The sequence below is a fragment of the Caretta caretta genome, chromosome 2 (assembly GCF_965140235.1).
Source record: "Caretta caretta isolate rCarCar2 chromosome 2, rCarCar1.hap1, whole genome shotgun sequence".
Classification (NCBI taxonomy): Eukaryota; Metazoa; Chordata; order Testudines; family Cheloniidae; genus Caretta; species Caretta caretta.
This window is the reverse complement of record NC_134207.1, coordinates 122,071,350-122,087,883: the sequence shown is the minus strand read 5'-3', so window position 1 is coordinate 122,087,883 and position 16,534 is coordinate 122,071,350. Positions and strand designations below refer to the sequence as shown.

The 16,534-nt window shown below is 40.3% G+C and overlaps 1 protein-coding gene across 3 annotated transcripts in view; it reads right to left on the bottom strand.

Moving 5' to 3' along the window:
- The window catches only part of WRNIP1 (WRN helicase interacting protein 1), a 35,249-nt gene that overhangs the window by 4,106 nt on the left and 14,609 nt on the right, over window positions 1-16,534 (bottom strand). For all 3 annotated transcript variants that reach the window (XR_007355178.2, XM_075125407.1, XM_048839733.2), the window contains 3 exons: window positions 12,637-12,828; window positions 11,183-11,427; window positions 2,621-2,850 (listed from right to left, as the gene is read on the bottom strand). Coding sequence is in view for 2 of the 3 variants with exons in the window: in XM_075125407.1 (XP_074981508.1) it covers window positions 2,621-2,850; window positions 11,183-11,427; window positions 12,637-12,828 (667 nt within the window). In the remaining variant the exon portion in view is untranslated. The remainder of the gene's footprint in view (window positions 1-2,620; window positions 2,851-11,182; window positions 11,428-12,636; window positions 12,829-16,534) is intronic.

The following is a 16,534-nucleotide window of genomic DNA, read 5'->3' as shown; positions in this document are numbered from 1 at the left end:
GCCCTTTTCAGCCAGAGAAGAATGTAGCCAGCCTGTGGATAAGGGATAGCAAGTACACAGTAAAAGGGAGACCACAATAATAGAACACTATATACCTAAAGCGTCACTGAACTACAGTGACCGCTAGCATAGAGGGAAATGGTCAAGCAGCATACATGACACTTCACAGACTAAGGAGAAGGGAAATGTTGGAGGAGGATACAGGAGGGCAAATTGCGACTCTTAAAAAATTCATCATGGGCTCTTAAAAATTGTTTGCTCTGTGTGTTAATCTTTCAAAGGCAATATCTGATAAACTCAAACAGGTAAACTGCATGGAACCCAGTGTATTTACCTCAGGGACGAGCAATTGACCTAATATGTTTATATTTGAACTAGTGGCTTCAGACAGACACATACTATGGCACCTGGATACATTCTAACTAGACAGACAGACAGAGGACTGGAAGTTGAGGGCACTCAACACCCCACAAGACGTGTTGAGCATTTCAAAGGACTGGGCCATAAAGAGATAGCAAATTGATAAAGGGTGGGGAAAGGTATAACACCACGCTAGTGAATCCCGGGACGTGAAATTTGGCATTTGTCTCCTTACTGCCACAATATCCTCTCCTTTCTTTTTTTTTTTTGCTGTCTACCACTAGTCTTGTGTCTCTCCCCAATCAAATCAGTTGCTGGCTGGGTGTCCTTTACCCAAAGATTGTAACAGAAACCTTAAAAGCACCATACAAAGTTTAAAAAAACCCAAACCTACAAATCTCTCATTACAAATTTTGGTAAGTGTAATTACAGATAATCCATTACATTTGATCTACTGGAAAATTAAGTCAATCCATTTTCCAAACTTTTCTTGGCATAATTTTCAGAAGCTAAGATGCAATGTCATTCACATATTTCCAAAACACTAGCATATAAATCGTTAAATATAAAGAAACTCATCTAATCCTTAATACTCAATCTCTAATTCCCACACATATGGCATAAAAAGGTACAAATAGCCAGCATTTGAGACACATAGTGTTGCCAAGTCACTAATTTAGCAAGAGCTGGTATCAAATTAGGAATCCTTACATGCAGTTACACGTACATGGCCTGACATTAGCAAACTACAAAATTCATTACCTTATAAAGCAACTCCAAAAATAAAGTGAACCATTCAGATTTTCAAACTGCATTTTGTTGTGAATATGAGCACTGAAAGACTTTTCAGAACGAATAAAAATGCCACTGAAGCATTCCATCTCCCCCACAAAATAAACTGTTAATTAAAAAAATCCTTTTCTCTCGAACACCTACCAAACAACAAACCAACCAAGCAAAATACATAACATTAGTTGACACTGGCCTGCCTAAAGGTCATTTAGAAACTCTACAATAGTTATGTTGTTGCTGGTATATAATGTGTAAAGTGCTTCTGGACAGCAGAAGCTGTATACATATAAAATTTCTAAGCACCCTCTGCTCTGCCATTCCAGCGATTCCATTCCAGGCCTTACACATCACCCTGATACAATGCTTCTCCAGGGCTCAAACGAGACCTAGAGTTAGCAGAAAGGAAAGTCTCTCTCACTGGCATTGGAAAGACTCCCAACTCTTGCCTGCCTCCAGAAACCAGCACTCTGGGATTAGGCAGGGACTCAGAGCACTGGTGTTTCACAGCTAGCAGCCTCTGCCAGATCGACAGTCTGCAGGCACCCACATCAAGACATGAGCAGTGGACTATTTCACTGAAACCATGTGCTGTGATAGGTGCTGGAACTAGAGGTGCTGGCTTGAAGTGGTTTCCATTATATACATCGTTTATAGTTTGGTTCAAAGGCTCTCCGCAACCCCACTACACAAGTTGTTCCAGCACCGCTGTGTGGCGCTCTCTTTTGTGAGACCGACACACCACTTTAGGTCATGTGATTTGGGGTCAACCAACCAAATTACATTTAAAAAACTGAGGTTAATAAACATTAGGTTAAGTCTTAAAGTATCTGAAATGGAATCTGTGCTCTGTGACAAAAACGTGCAAACTGCTCCCTCAATTTCCCAGCAACATTTTAACTACTCACATGATTTTGTTTATTTGAAACCGCATTTTTGGATGCTTACCAGAAAAAAATCCATGCATCCCCGTCAACCCTGACCAAACCTATATTACTACCTTGCAGCAAAATACATAATGGGCTTCAATGGCTTCTTCTAGGCTCCAGATGGAGGAGAGATTTTAGTCACTTGCCCTCTCTGGCAAATTTTCCACATCAGGGGGCCTAGGTTTATGCCACCATAAGCCTCAGTGAACCTCATCTGAATTTGGCCCACATGTGAAATGGAAAGAGCCCAGCTTTACTCAGTTCTCAGGACAAGTTTGTAGGGCTGGCAGTTAGAATAAAGTTGGAAACTGAGCACATCTGATCTGGTCATTAAGAGAGATAAGAAACCAGAATATCTTTTTTGGGAGGAGTGGGGGGGGGGGGGGGGAAGAGGGGAAAACAGACCTTTTTTCAGAGTAGAACCACAATTCAAGACTAGTTTTTTAATCAGTGACAGCTGGGAAAAAATAAATAATTCAAAAGATATACAAGTATATCATCAGTCCTTGCTGCACAGCACTACCTTCAGGGTAACCGCTCACCTGCTCGGTCATACAGGATATGGGATCGCTGTAGTCCTTCCTTCACATGGTCTTCCGTTATAAAAACTCCATCCACAGAGCAACCTTGTGTGCTAGCCTGGTGAGAGGTCTTCCTTGCAGTTAATCTGGCCTGAACAGCCAACTGGAGTCCATTCAGTCCAGTTCTTGCATCACCATCACAAAGGTAAGCTAGAGTGCTTACAGCTTTTTCCTCTATGTACACAGGGGACCTGCAATAGAATTAGACCACACTGTTTTCATATTCACATTACATCTTTTTCATTGCAAATTACTCACAACGTTATGTGTTTTTGTTTGTTTGTCTGTTTTGTTTTTTTACAGCATTTATTGAGAAGTATCTGGGTTTAAAGAGCTGTCCTTTATTTCATGCCATTGTGCTGAAGTATGGCAGGGACTCCGAGAACTGTATGTGACCTATGTGCCATGTGTGTTATAATGCTTAAGCACAATGGTATGTGTAAAAGCTGGAATGGAAGATTTCAACCATCTCTGAACTTCCTTGTTTTTGCAAGATTAGATTCGACAGGGAAGTTTATTTAATGGTAGATTAGATGATTTTAAAGCTCATCCTGTCTGTCCTGGGACTGTTGTGGACTTCACTCAATCAATATTTAATAAAACACTGACACCCTTGGATTGAAGGCACTTCAGAACTGTTCTTATGCACAAAAATGTGGTACTTTTAGCATGAAATTATCCAACTGCACATTATAGACTAATGAGGCATTATGCAATCTACTGTAAACAAGAATTGAATCTTGTTTACAGTAGAATCTTTGAAACTACTGTAAACAAGAATTGACACCAGATCACCTTTTTAAAGTTAAAAAGTGTAAAAGTGTATAAAAGTCTTAGACCATAGAAAACAGATAACAGGCAATTTGTCTTGGGGCCAAATCTTCACGGGTGTGCACATAAAACTAAGGAATAAAAAATTCATTATTATGACCATAATTTGTATTATAGTAATTGTACTAACACTGTACAAACACACAGAAAGAGACATTCCCAGTCCCAAAGAACACAATATAAACAGACAAGACAGACCGAGGGTTGGAGGAGAATGAGAAGCATAAAGTAAAGTGACTTGCCCCAGGTCATACAGCAGATCAATGGCAAACTGGAAACAGAGCCCTGTTCTCCTCCTGACTTTCAATCAAGTGTCCTATCCAATACATAGCAGAAGCTACTGTAATTAAAAGTGCAGCATGAACAATGACTAACTGTGCCATTTCCAGTAGTCGACTGAAAATAAATAAGTTCATCAACTGGGGATTAACGCATGGGGACAGGAGAGAGAGAGAGAGGTGATTCCACACTGAGTGCCCTGACACTCCAAACAATTTAGGATTCACCCACAGCTCTGTACTTCATTCACTGAAAGATTTATCGCTATTATCAGAAATGATGCATGTCGAGGCCAGCTACCAAGGCCAGCATTTCCAGACACACTGATCTGCTAATCTTTATTATTTGACCTGGGTCTTTATAGGGTTATGATAAATAGCTTAGCCGAACCGGCAACAGCTGCAAGGGCTCTGAAATTATAGGTACAAGGGCAGCAGTAACTCCCTCTCGTTTTAGCCTAGTCAGAAGCAGACCTGAATGGCAACACCAGATATATATATCAAGTTTTTATTCCTCTCATACTAAACGCTTGCTGCACACCCCCAAACCAGAAGGCCATTTTTACTAAGAAAAAGATAACATAACACGCACGCCCTCAGCTATCACCCTCCTCCACACCTTAGTACTTTTATCTGAGGGACACAAATACAGAACACTAAACAGGTGTTGCTAATGCCTCAGTGGTGTAGTCTGTAGCTTACGTGTCCCATCTCCTTTATGTGGTGGATTTGAGGGATTGGGAATGGCCTATGGATCTGCATATTCTTGTGCCCACACCATCCCCAGTCTCTCCTCCAATGCTGCACAAGGATCCCCACAGAACCATGCTCTGCAGTGTACAGGGAATGCACATCTGCCACACTGAGATAACTTTACTTTTTCCAACGACATTTCAGGGGAGGGGGAGCTGTGGAATGAAGGAAGCACTGTGCAGTACATCTCATTGTAATAATGCATCATCACAGTCTCTTTAAATATTAAGGTATCAGGATTCATCCTTCAGAGCTACAGTTGGCCACTGGGTTTTGTTATGTTTTGAAACAAATCAGTAGGTGCTAATCAGTCGTAGCTGAATAAAAGGTTATTTTTAAAGCACAGCAGGCAGCAAACACACTTATACTACAAGTGCCTACGTCAATGGAGAGCAAGAGCAAACAACATGCTGTATGTTTAAAAAACAAAATACTTTGGCTTTCCCAGTGGGGAAGATTAGAGAGGAGGATTCACAGAATAGTTCCTACAGAGACCAGGCATTTGCCTGATTAAAAAATGGCATGAGGCATTTCAGGCTTCTTGCTTTCAGAATATAGGCTGAAACTGAACCCACATCCAGTGGCTAGGGCAGCAGACTGGGAGTCAAGAGAGCTCTTAGGGGCAGGGATTATCACTTACTATGTTTGGATAGGCCCCAACCTTGCCGAGGCCTACCAGCCCTATTGCAATGTAACTGTTAAATAAGAATACATTTGAGTTCTATTCTTGGCTCTGCCATGGACTCATTGTATGACCTCAGTCTCTCAGTGCCTCAGTTTTACTGATAAGGTGTTTATATATCCCACTCCATTGTAACGACAGGGACAATAACCTTTACCCTTCTTGGTAAAGTGCTTTGAGATTTACTGATGGTGTAGAAGTACTGGTCTTATTTCCACGAAAGCAACATTATACCAAATGTGACCCAATATAGCTATTTTAAATAAAAAGGTTCAGTACTGCATTGCAGAAAATTTAGACTGTATTATACAACAAATTCTTATCAGCTCCATTATTATTTATTAAAAGTCAATAATATGCTTAATGCTGTAACATGATCGAGACAACAGGCTCTCGCCCGAAAAGCTTACTATTTATTAGGCTAAAATCCACCAGGGCAATAGGGAGAACATCTTGATTAAAGCCAGAAGTATCAGTGACATTGCTCTCTTAGTTTTCAGGTGAAGGTATTTTAGGCAGGCAATAATAGGACTCCACAATAGGGTATTGAGAGCACAGATGAGGGTGTAAATAAAAAAAATCTGCTTCAAAAGGGAGAGAAGACTGAAAAATATTATATTTCACTAAGCACATTTAAAAAAATTATTGCATATTGAACGTGAGATAAAACAGAAATGAGTGGAGAAATTGCCATGCATGAAACAGTCATGCTTACAATACAGTGCAGTCAGTGGTTTTAAATAAGGTTGGGATTCCTTCCCATCCCCCCAAAATATTTCAGTAGAAGAGAATACCCCTTCATCAGAGGAAACGAATACTTACAGTAATTCATTCAAATGCATTTTTTCCCTTGAGAATTACTATTTCAGAACAAACTGTAGCTGTGATCCAGAGACTCCAGATTAAGAGTTTCATACACAGTGCGTTTGCTAATTTTGCTTTAGCAGGCAAGATCCTGATTACAAAGTAGTGTTTAATTATGTCAACACTTCGGTTTCCAAAACCAAACTACTTTGTCTTTTTCACCCTGGCCTGCCATCCTATGCTCAGAAGCTCAAATCCATTCTCTGTGTTTTTACACAGACTTGCCCCTTACCCTACATGCCTTAACAATTGCAAGGCAGGAATACTACTCTGACCTCTCAACAGGTTCATGCTCATCTTACAAATGGACTATCTAGTATTTAACAGGGAACATACTGGATGCCAAGTCTTGGTGTTTGTACCTTGTAACTAAAGATACTTGGAGACAAACATATAAATAAACAAACAGGGATACCCCAGGAACTATCACTTACTGACAACAAGCTGGTATACCAACTAAGGTGAAGGAAAACCACAGCTAGATAGTTTTTCCAAGAGTAAATATCTCGCTAGCTTGTCTCCACTATGGAATCCATCTGAATCCTAGCATGGACTACCCTAAAAAATTGTCATCAGACCAAATTCTGAGGTGATGTGCAAGATGCTATAAGTGAGTGCAAGGGAGTCAAAGTGAGTGTAGCCTACTTGTAGAAGGGCTGGAAATACAATAAACAGCAGGGTGCAATATAAAGTAGCCCCTCATTTCTTTATTGTCTACCCTCAAACCTTACAGTCCCACAGCAAGTTACACTAGCGCAGACTCCCTTCTTAGAGCCATATAACATCAATTTTGAAGCACAATTTTCAAAGAAATAAATAAGCTCTTCATAAAAATAATAAAAATAACTGATGGTACAATACATAAGGTGGTGGAAGCTACAAGATCACTTCTGAATTTGGCCCTTCATCTCAGCTACAATGTCTGCAGGAAAGTTGGAGAGAATATTGCAATAAGAGGGGAACAACTTTCTGAAAGGCTTGAGACCAAAAAGGAGATTTTAATCAAGAGGATTAATGAAATATTGTTCCACTTATTCATTTTATCTTAATCACAATATACTAATTACTAGACTGAATTGCATGGCATCTAGTGGTTGCTAGTGCAGGAGACGAGAAATCAGGACTCCTACATTTTGCTTGACTCAGATACTACCTTGCTCGGTAACCTTTCTATGTGTTTATATACATGGTTATCTAAACAGACAAAGTTGGGAGGATTAAAAAAATAAATACTTGTAAAGTCATTTGATTTCCTGACATTAATGTTACATTGCACTTATACAATGTATCAGTGTATGTAGGACAAGGCAAGAATGAATATATTTTATTGTCACATTGTATATCTGAAAGACCCCAACAAATGAAAGTGTTGGTAGACTCTCTTTACATTTCAGAAAGATGCCTAATCTTTGGTATGGACTTTTTTTTTCTTCTTACTTCTCCCCCTCACATTCTTGTCTCTCTTTTCCTTTTTCCTCCTGGCTCAGGTTTACAGCGACTGAGATAATGGTGCAAAGTTACAAGGGAGTGCTTTACCTGGAGTAGTTTCTTTGAGCACAGAACTAGGACCATAGAATTTGCAACATTTTTCATCTTAGTATTTATCTTCACAGCTGGCATAAGCAGGGGCAACTTGGCTACAATGGATTTGGAGCAAGTGTAACACAGAACTTTAATAACTAAATTCAAAGGTTGTTAAAATAACATTAGGAATCTAACGTAATAATTGACAAAAATAAGGAAATAAAAATTAGGTGGACAATCCACTTAGTTGTAGTTACAGGAGGGGTCCCTAAAATGCCAGGTGTTAGACACTATGGCCAAGGTTTCAAACTTGGGTGCCTGTAGTCAGGCCTCTAAATCCATATTCAGCCACCCACATGTAAGGGGTTTGATTTTGATAGGTCCTCAGTACTCCAATGCCTACAGAAGTTGATGGGATCTGTAGCTGCTTTGCATATTTGAAAAGCATTTCACATATAAGAATCTTAACATGAATTTAGTAGTGTAACTTCATGCACCCAAGTTTGAAAACTTGGCCCATACATGCCCACTACACATAAGAGAGTGACTTCAGGAGAGAATCATGCTGAACACTGAAATCTTTCGCTTATGCTTTTTTATGACTAATCCCCAGCTTTGTGCTTTAAACTAGTTGTCCCATCACCAACCTCCTTTGTAACCAAATACAACATACTGTATCTTTCCGTGCATGTGCTCATAATGAAAACAGGAGGGGGGGCGGGGAGGGAGAAACAGAATAGATCAGTTGGTAGAACTCTTACCTCTGGGCCAGAAGAACAAGTTCTACACTAGGACCTGGGCTCCTACCCAATAATAAACAAACATTCTATCCAATGCTAGCAAGAGAATGAAAAGACGTTCCTGAGCTTTAATTACCACCCTCATCTATATCACAACAATTTTATTTCTTGAGGGTCATTTATGGCCCAAAGTGGGTTTTAAAAGTTGTATTAAATAGATACAGTTTTGTGGACATGAAATTTGGAGGGAACTCGACTAGAACATCCTTCAAGAAGCTCCAGAGGGCATTTCCATTGATGCAGCAGGAGGCAGCCCATCTCCTGAAGACAGAAGACCTTCAGCTAGAGCAGGGGTCCAGGGTCCCTTGGGGGGCTGCAGACAGGTTTCAGGGGGTCTGCCAAGCATGGCCAGTGTTAGACTTGATAGGACCCAGGGCAGAAAGCCAAAGCCCTGCTGTGAAGGATTGCAACCAGGGGCCCCAAGCCCCACCACCCAGGGCTGAAGCCAAAGCCTGAGCAACTTAGCTTTGTGGTCTCCCCTGTGGTGTGGGGTCCTGGGCAATTGCCCTGCTTGCTATCCTTTAACGCTGGCCCTGGCTTTTACATGCAGAAAAACAGTTGTGGCACAACTGGGCCATGGAGTTTTGATAGCTTGTTGGGAGGTGCCTCAGAAAGAAAGAGGTTGAGAACCCCTGAGCTAGAGGGCAAGAGGAAGTCCAGCATACGCTGTTATGCATTCACGTCGCACTTCCCGTCAGTACCCGCCCAAGCTGGGGAAGCTAATGATCCAACCAGAGGACCAAATTCAGTGATGAATCCTGGTCACGTGCAACCTGAGGCACTAAGACAATGACCCTTTAATTTATACATCTTTTATGCACCCTAACTAGTCTGTCACATCACTCAACAGGGGGCATGTACTACTTTGGGAAATTCTGCCTTAATCTAAATATCCCCTTCATCCCTCAATTTCAGGGAAAACTTCATTTTATATGAAAAGAAAACACCACAAAAAACTTTTTAGGCCTCGGGACTGCATCCAAACTTGTATGCTTATCTCCCAGTACAGCGTGATGAATTATCAGCTAGCTGCATCTACTGCTAGAGGTATTCTGGAGGTGATTGGATTGCTGATAGAGAAGAATGTCAAGCAGGGATGAGACGAAAGTGGCTGGGGTGGAGGGGAAGAGGGAACATGCACTGAGAAGAGAATTAGAAGGACAACAGAAAAGCAAACAGAAGAAAAGACAAACCAGAGAGGTAAGAGACAAGATGTATAGAAAAGGATTTTTTTGGACCACTAAGAGCACCATTTGTCAGACACACAAGAAGCAGGAAGTACCAGGAAAGACCTAAAGAAATCTTTAAAGTTGGAGTTTCATCTTTACTTTTAAAAAGCTGGGCCCCCATTTTTATCACTGGTTAGGGACACTGTCCGTCATGGGCAAATTCCTGAAACTATGCTAGACAGACTTCTTTTGACTCTTTGTGCTGCTTAATTAATCCAGAGCTAGTAGAAGATTACAGATATGGAGTCGAATGAAACCTAAACCCTCACCAAATGCAACTGAAACTATGCCTTGTACTTTAATCCCATATACAAAGGAAAGCCTCCAAAACCCAGTCAGGGTGTAGTCGCAAACACAGCTGTGCTATTACATTAAAGTTGACATGCAGCCCTCCCTCCTCCAAGCTACAATTCACATCCCTGTGTAATATATAAAAGCAACAAATGGGTAAACAATGTCAGGAATGGTGCCCTAAATAATGTAACAGAATTCACTACCGAATTCACTCATTCACTACCCTAAACTGTACAATATAGGAATTCACATTGCTCATGTAATACAACAGAAGGACAAAATACATTCTCCGGGGCTATATCTACACGGATATTCCTGCACTATTACTTACTTCCTATGAACACACTAAGTTATTAATTATAACACAGTTAAGCACTAGTATGAAAACAAATGAAATAATAACAAGCATGAAATTTAAACAGCGCTATGCACTATTTTGAAGTCATTAGTTGCCCATTTTAAAATGATGACTGCAAACAATTTCCAGTGTGGGGAAGAGGGAGCAAAATAGAGAATTTATTTTCCAAGAAAACGTTACACTCCCCTCTACCCTTTTCACCCTCAAGATCACTCAGAAATACACCTGTAATCCCCATTGTAACCTGGGAAGAAATTGTGATTTTAGTTTCTCAGGTACGATACCCAACTTTTAGTATGGCTTTATTTTAATGCAATTGATTTGGACAATTAGAGGAAGGAAACAGGAACTATTTTAAAATATTTTATTGACTTCACACAGTGAAGAGATAAAGTCGTATGTGGCATATAGCAACTTCATTTGCTGTATAGGTTCACAAAGGTTCCAACTCATTTGAACAAGTTATGCAAAATACAGCAGCTTTTTGGCTAGTGGGCTCAAAATAAGGAACACGTGATGCCCTATCTACCACTGCACAGTAATATGATGCTTTTACAACCAACAACAAAAAGTACTGCATGAGGGTATGACAGGACCCAGTTAGAGGCTTCCAAAGCAAAGCCTCAGCTGCAGAACAGATTTACATATCCTATGGGTGAGTCAGAGGTGACAAATCCAAGTATAAAACTCTGTACTAATTCAGACAGTAGGGCTGGGTTTTTTTGATCCACTGGTAGCTAATACTTTGTATTCTTCCCCCTCCCCACAGCTAGCATCCAACATATGTTGCTACTTCTTTTCTTTACTATTAGGAGTGGTTTCCTTTCTCACCTCTAGCTCTCTCTGGCAGCCTGTCAATAGATTCCTCGGGTCGTGCGTGCTAACACATGGCAGTTTGTAAAGTACTTACTCAGACCTCTTGCCGCTGCTGCCACTCGCAGAATCAGTGTGTTGCTCGTCTTGGACTAAAACCCGGATCCCCAAGGACCTGATAGCCCGCATCAGAATAGTTTCCATCGCCTCAACAGAGAGCTTCTCGAGAACAATAACTCGACATCGACTCAGAAGAGCGGAATTGACCTGGAAGGAAGGGTTTTCTGTGGTTGCCCCGATCAGCGTCACAGTCCCACACTCAACGTGAGGAAGGAAAGTGTCCTGAACATGGGAGGCAAACAGAAAAAATTGATCAACGACAACCTGAACCATCCCAAGTGAGTAGGTTATTAGGCATTTTAAAGTACATTTTTCATGGCTTGCTATTCTCCAGGCTTCCAGCCTTACGAGCTCACTCACAAGACAGCTCATCAGCCAGTTGCCTAAATGAATTCATTCCATTCACACAGTATATGACTGGTTATTTCACTTTAATAACCTGTTCTTTCTCCAAGAATGAACTGAGATACTGAAAAGAATGGCATTAGAAAAATGCAAGTCATTACCATTTAGTGCTGTGATTCTGTTTCATCGTTAGGCAGGCAGCAGATACCATGAAAAGCTGCCCTTATGGAAAAGTCTTATAGAATTTAGCCGTCAACGAGGATATTTCCTATAGTTTTTTGGATCAAGCTTTAAAATTCTATGGAAGGGATAATAATTCTCTATTAAATGTTACAGAATAGGTCAAAAAACTACAGAAAGAATTTATGAGAAACAGCTAACCTACCAGTTTTAAGAATGATTTCTATATAGCCATATTCCATTTCTGTCAAACCCTATTGGTTTGATGCCTACCAGTTTTTGTAGAACTTTTTCCTAAAGGCATCTGAAGTTTTGAAGCTGTGGTATTAAAGTTTTAAAGAATATGAATAAAAGAAATGATGCTCAAGAAAGAAAGATTCATATTGGCTGTGGTGAGGTACTATTCATAAATACATTTCATGTCTCAGTTCGCTTTCTTTTCTCAGTAGAAAAGAGTGGGTATGTACAAACAAAAAACAAACAAGGAATGCCTGCAGGCTTCCTAGTGACATGCTTTTAATTAAAAACCTGAATGTAATATCACTGAAATGAAGGCTCTTCTTAATAGGCAGATATATAGGAGAAGTGAAGTTGTAAGACGGCTATAAAGAAGTAAAATTTCAGGCAAAAAAAAAGTCAGATTGACAATGCATGTAAAACTTCTACAAAATCCGATTTGGTTTTGAATTAAAGTTCTTGAAAGGCCCACAATACACAACTGAGACTCCTAAATTAGAAGCCTAATTTAATTTTTAACTTCTACAATAAAGTTTCTGAATATATCAAGCAGTGATTTAAAATATAAAGGTAGAAGAAACATTTATTGTTCAGCACCAAGGTACATACATTTTAGGCAAGTAATATTTTGACAGAAACTTTGTTCCTGACAGTTAGGTGGAGCAGTACCTGCTGAGATTTATTGAAACGGTGAATCTCATCAATAAAGAGGATGGTCTTCCTCTTGAGGAGTCTTTTTTCATTCTCGGCTTGCTTGATAACATCTCGGACATCATTTGTCTTGGCACTTGTTGCGGATAAAGTCACAAATCTTGTACCATTCTTCTTGCTGTTGCTGGCTATGATATGTGCTAGAGTAGTCTGAAACAGAGGAAAGAATTAGCTTTTTGAAATAATTTTGGATATATGAAGTATTTGCCTAAAGGAAAGAAGCCAAGAACAGAGCAGCATGTTAACCTAGGGAGAGTGCTGACACCTTAGAGAACAGGAAGCTCATGTTGTTCTAACACAGGGAAGATGTGAAAACATTCTGCTAGTGATCTTTGCCAGCTCCCATCCTCCACTTTCCAGAATTGCATGTTAAGTACCTACTTGGTATCAATATAGAAAGAGCCAGTGCCCCAATTTAGCACAGCTTTTGTGACAGCTGTTTTTTTCGCCCACTGAAGAAAAAGGAACCCCTTCCTCCAAATGTGCTGTTGCTACAGAGGACAGGAGATATGCTGCTCTTCATTGGGGGATATTGCTATAAGTTACCACACAGCACAACAGCTGAGGATACTGAGATGCTCACAAAAAGTTACATGAAATTAGACAGCATTTGAGTATTTTTAAAAATCAAAACACAGCATTTGCTGTTCTCATTGCCAGGAAAATGAAACAATAAATGAATAAATATTCAGCAAAAAGTAGTTCTCCATATGGCCTCAGCATTTTAATAAAGAGATGTTATAATCATGCTAAAAAAAACCTGACTCTTTACAATCTAAATAGGATATTTTCTAGGCAACCAAACCTGGCCTGGATAAATGCAATGCAATTACTACCTGCCAAACAAACTTTTGTTCTAAAGGATGGTTTTCTTGTTTTCCTCTCCATGACCCTCTCTATACCAGCCACTCCTTCATAGCAGTTTTTATTTATAGGGATTTAAATTGCGTTCATTTTAGCATGGGAGCAGCCTGCAATGCTACTTTATAGGCTGCGGTGTTGTTGCAGCTGTGTTGGTCCCAGGACACTAGATAGACAAGGTGGGTGCCATAATATCTTTTATCAGGACCTGAAGAAAAGCTCTGTGTAGCTCAAAAGCTTGTCTCTTTCACCAGCAGAAGTTGTTCCAATAAAAGGTATTACCTCACCCACCTTGTCTTAATTCCACTTTATAGGCAGACACACTAAACTGAATGTGCACATTTCAGATTTTTTTTTTCCCCCCCCAGAACCACCTTTGCTTCCTGAGAGCACAGCACGCAGCTCTGTGTTCTGGAATACTGCAACAAAAAGCTGAGAGTTTTTCCCCTGAGCTGCCTCCTCCTTCACTAATGATGCAGGGGACAAGTACCAGCAAGCCAAAGATTGTCTTGAAAATATATTCCAAGGATCAAAATTAGTGTAGCAGGTGCACTGAACCTGATCCTCTTGCAGGGAAAGATGTGGAAACAGAGTCATCTACCAGTCTAAGAGTGACCCATAGTGCCAGCAGAAACCTGTTTGGGGTTCCTTCAGTAACAGCGCTCTCTTCCTTTAAATGGTTCCTCTCCTTGCCCCCAAGGTGGGTCTAAATCCAACTGTCCTCAAGTAGGAGAAGAGTGACTAAAGGGGATAATACACCCTTAATGGAGCAATAAGGTATCTCTCGCTTGCTCTAGTCATTGTGTGCTGATGGAAGATGCCTTCCCCATTTTCTTTAGATGAGGTTTGGTTTCAGTGTGCCTGATGTTCTGAAACCAACACAGCGTCATCTCACATACTGAGTCCACACCTCTGCCCATCCCCATTGAGCTGGTTCACTAAAGTATTAATTTCCCTGTTCGAGTGCTCTAGAAGACTATGCTAGAACACTGTAAACTGCCTGTCCTGCTCTGCTCAGGAGATCACCACCACAGCTGCCCCTCAGACCTGCCTTCAGTCAGGAAGCAAAAACATCCAAACATACATACAATCGAGACACACACACATTATCGCCTTAGAAATTAAGTTGCCAAAGTAAACCCAAAGTTGGTGTGTCCCTACAAGTGGGATGATAGATTCAGAAAGCGTTGAAGGAGAGTATGCCCACATTTTAAAATACTGGGTGCACTGACTCATTGGTTCATCCAGTCTAAAGGCTGAAAACAAAAACTGATCTTCCATTTTCTTTGAAAGCAGCAGAAGAAATGGATGATTTGACCAGCTGGCTGTTCACTTTCCTGAATTTGTCCTTTAGCTCCACTCAGCGAGGTATCCCCCACAGTGAATTTAGGCAGTGATTCCACATGTTAATAGGACCACTCACACACTTAAGATTGACATACACTTAAATAACGTGCTAAATCAAAGCCTGGCAGAAGAATGCAGGGGAAGCTAGTTTTCATTTCTGACTTCTACAATTGTCAGTCAACGTATGCAGGATTCATAAATGCAGGTCAGATCTGCCACTTGTTTGCAAGGGAGGGACATAAATACAACTTTAAAAAAAAAACCCCCATTCATTTCTGCTATAAAAAAAAGTTTGCAATTACTGTATTTTCCTGTGAAGCAAATTTGAGCTAGGGTCCTTGAACATGTCACCTTCAAAACAAAACATTCTCCCCCAGATATATAAATATTTTTGGATATTCTGAAAATTTATTTAGATAAAGAAAAACATTTGGGGGGAATAAACCTGAGGATAACATTAGAGTCACAGATTTCAACTGAGAACTTGATAACAGTTTTCAAGCTGATGAATCTGGATACTACTCCCTTCCCCCCCAAAGGTCAGAGGTCATGCCATCAGGATAGGGTAAACTGCATTTGAAAATTAATGCTGAAAGCAGTCATCATATTCTTGGCCTCTTCCTTATTATTCCATGCCATCAGTCCTTTAGAATTAAACTGCCTATCACATAGGTGTGGAACGTTTCCTTATTTCCCGAGTTCACTTCTTTTTCATTTATGCATTTTGATATAATGCCTGTAGCCAGAGCTAACAACATACTATACATTTTTTGTAGTGTATTAAGCTACAATGAAGCCAGGAAATATATACTGTAGTGGAAACATAATAGGATCCCAAAGTACAACTGCTCCCAAGAATGCCGTTGCTTGCACAGACAAGCTCGAGGAAATGTGCCAAACTACTATGGCGTTTTCCAACAAATTTAGTTATAGTGTATTCTGGGGATGAGATGAAATCTATTACTAAAAATCCAGTACAGTATAAGGAGAAAAAAGCACTAGCTATTATATGGACATCTGAAATTTAATTAAGTTCCTAAATTTTTACAACATAAGCCGGCTATATTTTTAGTGTTACACTGAAGCTTGTTTTTTAGATGAATTAACAGTATTTCCCATCAGAACACAACACAATAAATTGGAGGAGACATTTAAGCAAGGTAATAGTCTGCTTCCTCATACAGGCACAATGTACAAGTACTTCTTGTTTAGATAGTGTTCTTTGCTAATAGCCAATATGAGCACTGCTCCCACACCTATTTAATTCAATGGCATTTACTTAAGTGAGAACAGGATTGGTCCCATAGTTTGAAGTCTACAGCTTTAGCACAAACGCGAAGCAAGGTGCAGGACTGGGAGCAAACGTTATTATAGACCAAGACAGCCAGCTGGGATGGAGCAGCATGAAAAGGAACTAAATGTGCTCATTTCACAGCCTTGCCGGCCTACAACCTACCCGGCCAACAACCCCGGGACACCAGCAAGGAGAGCAGTTCCCTGGGATGGGTTTACAAAACCTGTGATCTGCCCCAGCTGAACTATGGGTTACCAGATATATTACTGAACTAACCTTGTAGCACCCCATTCTGTCTGGGAGACACAAGGTCAAGTCAGCTTCAGACTAAAGGAAGCTGGCAGGATAGGAGAT